At 31.1% G+C, this 6,263-nt stretch overlaps 1 protein-coding gene across 1 annotated transcript in view; it reads left to right on the top strand.

The window, feature by feature from the left end:
• LOC106465526 (uncharacterized protein NCBP2-AS2 homolog) overlaps positions 1 to 5,466 on the top strand; it is a 27,307-nt gene extending 21,841 nt beyond the window's left edge. Inside the window, exons 4-5 of the mRNA XM_013925751.2 lie at positions 4,039 to 4,157; positions 4,873 to 5,466. Of these exons, the coding sequence (XP_013781205.1) occupies positions 4,039 to 4,157; positions 4,873 to 4,923 (170 nt within the window). The 3' untranslated portion in view covers positions 4,924 to 5,466. The remainder of the gene's footprint in view (positions 1 to 4,038; positions 4,158 to 4,872) is intronic.
• The last annotated feature ends 797 nt before the right edge of the window (positions 5,467 to 6,263 follow it).

Here is a 6,263-nt window from a genome sequence, read left to right as displayed (position 1 = left end):
TTATAGTGCATGTTTTACTAGTAAAACCTCCTGGTAGTTAGTAATACACCTTCGTAACGATGTTTATAGTGCATGTTTTACTAGTAAAACCTCCTGGTAGTTAGTAATACACCTTCACAATGATGTTTATAGTGCATGTTTTACTAGTAAAACCCTTTTGTAGTTGGTACTACACCTTTGTAACAATGTTTATAGTGCATGTTTTAGTAGTAAAACCCCTTTGTAGCTGGTACTACACCCTTGTAATGATGTTTATAGTGCCTACCTTATATATGCTTACGTCACCAACTGACATATTACCTGTAAGTCAATCCCAATTATATTGTGTGCCGTTTAAAAGCAATTGCTACTGTACATCTGGTGCACGTATTTACGTTAAATGTTAGTAATTATCTCTAATATTCAACATTTCTAGTAGATCTGCTGTGATCCTGTTCAGCTTCAAAGATCATAAAGAATTCATTGACACCATAAACTCTTGAAAAACAACAATGTTTTTCTTTTTCTTTATTTGCTGACATTTTTGATTTCTTTTATTCATTTAATTTTTTTTTTTCCTTGTTTTTGTTTCACAGGAGAAGATGGTAAAACAAAGACTGTGGGGTTAACGTGTAAAAAGATTTGTGGTTAAGATGTTAATAGTTTGTTTGACTCGTATGATTTTTATTCTCCTTGCTTTATTTTTCATTGTGTATTTCATTACATGGTCTTGACCCCTAAGGTCTCAGTCTCGGACACTGAAGTCTCAACTACAACACTGGTAATTAGTTAATGTAGTTTGTATGAACATTACCAAGTTCCTTAAATTCAAAAATAATTTCAGTGACATATCCTTGGACGTGGGTACCCATATGTTGTTAGATTTCTCTCAAAGCTGCTCAAATTTTAAGTTTTGTCTAATGTATTGAGGGCATCAACAGGCTGTACCTATATTTTTACCTCCTTGTCCTCTGGGAGAGGACTGGGGAGGTGATAGTTTTATCTGATTTAAACAAATGTGCATGTATGCACAAGTGTGGTTGCATTGGTACAACAATTTCAGTAATGATATACAGTATCTTGTATATATTGTGAACTGTGGTTTCTGTCCAAATGTTCATCTGTCTCCACTTTTGAAATGACAGGAGAACAGGCATGAATAATGTTGATGGCAAATTTTATTTTGCAAGCAGGATATTCTGTACTAAATTGTTTGGAATTAATCACACTATCATTCACATTTCAGAATGTGACGTAACTTAAAGAATAAAAATGTAGATTTACTGTTTCTTATTGTTGAGCAGCTCTTAGCATGACTGAAATACTCAACAATTACTTTTTTTGGTTGGCGGTATAAGTAGCTTGGAGCTTGGGCTCTGAGTGAAATCAAGAGTGCAACACAATTAACCTTTTTTAAAGTCTATGAAATAATTTAAATTGGTAGATTAACTTAAACTTTTCCTGCCACTGGGGACAGGTACTTTTGTTGTAGCAGCATAAAATGAAGCTAGTAAACCAATAAAAGTAGCTTTTTTTTGTTTGTGGTGTACAGACATTGGCTAATTTACTCAGTTCAAGCTAAAATATATCGTTATCTTTACTTTCAAGGTTGACTATATTTGATATAACTGTCATTGCATATACTCTGACAGAAGAAAATGTGGATATTCATGAAGGTTATGCCTTATGTGGAGGCCACATTGTCAAGAATGCACTATGACAAATCAAATCTAGTCAAGGTTAACAATCTTTTAAATAATAAAGTAAAATTCAGTCTACAGTATGTTAAAAGTTTTAACAATTTCTTTAGTGATGTGTATTCCATGATTTATTTGTATATGTTGGACACATTTTGATGTAAGGTAGTTGTACTCACCAATGTTTTATTGCTTGACTTGAGCTTCCAGCTGTAGCCATAATTTTAAACTTTAATTTTCTTTTTAAGAGGAAGGCATGTATCCTTCTTTCCTGCTGTTAACTTTGTCCTAATTAGAATACATTGTTAAATAAATCAAGTTTGGGGCTAGTTTTTTAAGTTTAAACTAAAGGTGCTGACAGTTGATATGCATTTTATTATATAATAGTAATTCTAAGAACTTATAAGTGAAAGGAAATAAGAGTGTATGACAATATGTCAACCCACACTATATCTGTTACATCCAGGCATATGACAGCATTATGTCAGTGTATTAGTGTATAGCCTATTCAAATCGACAGGACAAGTACTACCACTCCCACCCCATAATATACCCTAACCAAACATTTCATAGCTAAGTGAAATAAATAAATTTTGCTAAGTAAAATTTGACAAACAAAGAGGCAGAAAAGTACAGTCGAGGCAGTCAAATGTCAGTAAATCCCTTTGTGAGCCAATCAAAATTAAGATCATTCATGAAATGAATTCGTGGCATATTTATAGAATAATTATTGGTAAAAATCAGCCAAATTAACAACTTCTAATATATAGAAAAGTCAGTGCATTTTGGTAATACTATGTTCCAACAATGACTTTTATGTTGCTTAGCAACAAAAGTACAACCTAATATTGTTGTTAGACTATATACTGAAAGTATAAAATGAAATATATAGACAACAAAACTGGAAAAATATTTGTTGATTTCTTTATTTAGAGTCTCCCTTGATTAAAGAGGTTTGTTTTTTTATTAAAAATGTTGGTGATGTAACAGAAAATAGCTTAATTCAAAAACGATTTAAGTTTAAAATGGAATCAGTATTTTTACTTTCATGATAAATTTTATGCACTTAGCTCTAGGGTAGGTGATCCTAAACTATGTCTTTACTTTAGGCTTATTATACCCACACTCACTACACTTATAAGGTTTCACGGCACCTCCACCCCCCTCATGGCTCCCTTGCAACCCAGTTACTAAAATTGTAATGGGCAGACAGTAAGCAAATTATTCTATCTGGATAAATGCATTTTGGCTTTTATGACTCCTCCTATTTTGAGAAAGCAGACGTGATGTGATACACACTGGCTTTTATATAAGTTAGATGAATACATTTTGTATGTATTTTCCAAGTCTCACTTATATTTCTCTGAGATGTAATCTGGTAAAGTCAAGGTTATAAGCACTATTTTTATACGTGTTATTTGCTGAAGATTGGTAGGTTAACTATTTTAATTGTTCTTTTCATTAAACTATCACACCTAATATAATATAGTTCAATATAAATGTCAGAAGTATCATAAATGGTTTTAATTTAAACAAGTTCCTAATTCATTGATTTATTTAAAATTAACTGAATTTATAATAAACTCCTAATTTGAAATACATGCATCTGTGATGTATAAGGATGTTAATAGCTCGTTTTATCCAGTATGTATCTAATTTAATATTGCTCATAGCTCTTAATGAATTGATTTATTAGGTTTTGTTGTGTTTTTAAGATAGGCATTAATTTGCTACTGCATGTGAATAAAATAGCAGAAAGTTGAGTGATAAAATAATGCTAATTTTATCTTATACTCATATGTATACGTCATTCCCATATAAAATCTTGATGTCTTCTAGATGCATATTTTTGTACACATTAAAATAAAGATGTTATGCAAATATATCTTATTTGAGGACAAAAAATCTTTGGTTGCTCCACATCTATCCAAACTTCCACCTTCTTAAAAATGAAACTTTGTACAATTTAAATAGATGGGAAATGATTGGTTTGTAATGTAGTGTGTATGAAAATGGTCAAATTCCTTAAATTCAAAAATAATTTAAATGACATACCCCTTGCATTTAATCACCCATATTGTGTTAGATTTCTTAAAAAATCGTAAAAGTTTTGTCTAGAAGATTAGGAGGCATCAGTAAACTATGCCTACATTTTTTCTAGTTTTTCTTACTCAGCAGGTGTCTGCAGGCTTGTTTAGAAGCACTACAATGGCAACTTAAAACTTGCTTTTTTTATATTTAACAGTATAGTAATTGGTAGGGCAGATTGTGAACTCCTTATTTACTGGGTATCCGATTATTTTCAATTCACCTTATGATACAACTTATCACTACGAATAAATTTTATATGAAATTTTAACAGGTGAGGAAGGCATGGAGAAGTTGAAGAAGTCAGATACCTTACATCAAGTAGAAGACAAGTTAAAAGACACTGGCAGGAAACTTTCTTCATTTGGTGGAAGTTTCAGTGAAGAACTTAGGGTATGATACATTTATATACCCTTTATTCTTTCAGTTTTGTGTTTCTACATTTTAAATGATGTGAGGAATGCACTAAAAATTCAACAGACAACAATAAGGACCATTTTCCTGTTTTTTAATGCTATTTATGACACTGTGAATAATAACAATGGTAATGTTTTATCAGAAATCCCAAATATTAAGACAAATGCCAAAAAAAGCCTTTCCTAATTGCATATCTGCATTTAATTATGGTTGCCTGCAAATATTTTTTATAGTTTTTATGTAAATAAGAGAAGGTTATATAGTATGTTCCATATACATGTATGTGCTGATAATAGTGCTCTGGAGAGGGATGTATGTGCCCAAGGCAGTTAAACAGTTAAGGATTGTAGAGAAGCCAAAGCTGTAATTCACAACTATACCAGATGCAATATTATATACCATAGAGACAATGATAGTGATAGCTTATTTTGTAATTAGTGTAGAAAGTCTTTCCCATCAAAAAATCAAGATTTTGAAAGAGTTTACATTTGATAAAAAAAAACAACCAAGAAAATGTAATTTTAAAGAATGGAACTGTTTAGCTCTTATAGAACCAGGATGTTAGTGACAGGGTATTTTTAAAAAATAAAAATATTTTTGAAACTTGTAATCAATAATGTGATGGAAAACTTATTGAATATGTTACTGGGCAAGTTCCAAAATTGATATGCTCATATATGTTTTGTTACAGAAGGGACTGAAACAAATGAATGAAGACATGCAAAGAAGACAGAAAAGATAATAGTGAACTTTTAGCAATTTGTAACATATGCTTAGCAGTTAAGATTTCCTGTAGAATTAGAATATGGACTTTTTAACTCCAGGCTACTGCATGTAGTAGTAAAGGTTGTGGAAATCTTAAAATGCAATATTCTGTAAAGAATTAATATGCATGATATATCATTGCATCTAAATGAATGCTTTGTGAAACATACCTAGTAAGTATATTGATTAAAATATCCAAAAAAATATAACAAGGTCTTAATTTTTTTATCATGTGACCACAAGGAATAGAGTTATAAATTGATAAATAATATATGATATCAATTGGATATATGTAAGATAAATATACAGTTGCATCCTATTTTCTAACATTACTTTTCAATAAATATAATTCCTTTTAGTATGGAGGAGCTATAGGTTTCAAGCCATAAAACAGTTCTTCAAAAAGTTGTGTATTTTTTCAATTTAAGGGACTTCATACATTTGTATAAAAATTGTTAGCAATAATGGTTGATGATATATGTTGATAATATGAAAAAAATAAAAACTTGTAAAATAAAAAAGATAACATTGTGGAGATAAAAATTGTCAAACAGCTACTAATCTAAAGAATGTGGTTATGTAAAAAAATGTTTTTCTTCAAACATGAAATATTATAGCAATCTTGTAACTCACTGTTATGTTGTTACTTAGCTTGACATGGCCTATTGTTTGGGATTCTAGACTTGCAATCTGCAGGCTGCTGAATCAAAATCCAGTGCTGAAAATCTTTGATCTTTATAATGTGATGGTTAATCTCACTATTCATTAGTAAAGAGTAGCCCAAGAGTTGATGGTAGATGCTGCATGCTGCTGGTCAGCAGTTCAAAATTATGGATGGTAGCAGTTAGCCTTAGTAGTTTAGCTTTAAACAATCATACAAAATGTTTTTACTTTTATTATCACCTTACATTTCCAATATGTTTTGATACCATTAAAACATCCTTTTAGTTTTATAACATGAAAAACAAAAAATAATTTCAGAAAATTTGCCAACTTCTCTACAACACTAAGAGTTATTACCATGCATGCAACTGCTGTGGAATTTCCTGCACATGACAAAAGCCTTAAAAAAAACTCTCACTGCTACATGTGTTTACGTGTAAAATGCCAGCCTATGACATAATTGTCATAATGCTGTGGCCCTCCACCTATAGAGGGTGACATGACCTCCATGCACAGTAATCCTCGTGAGCACTAGCACATGATCATTGGCTCATTCTTTCCTCAGTACTGCCTGTGTTCAGACATGTTTTTTTTAGTATCTAGTCACTTTGATTGACAGCCTTTTTTTATTTAGTGTTACCTTACTTTTGTACT

The sequence above is a fragment of the Limulus polyphemus genome, unplaced genomic scaffold (assembly GCF_000517525.1).
Source record: "Limulus polyphemus unplaced genomic scaffold, Limulus_polyphemus-2.1.2 Scaffold1971, whole genome shotgun sequence".
In the NCBI taxonomy this organism is placed as follows: Eukaryota; Metazoa; Arthropoda; class Merostomata; order Xiphosura; family Limulidae; genus Limulus; species Limulus polyphemus.
The sequence above is the reverse complement of the archived record's forward strand: the minus strand, read 5'-3'. Positions and strand labels throughout refer to the sequence as shown.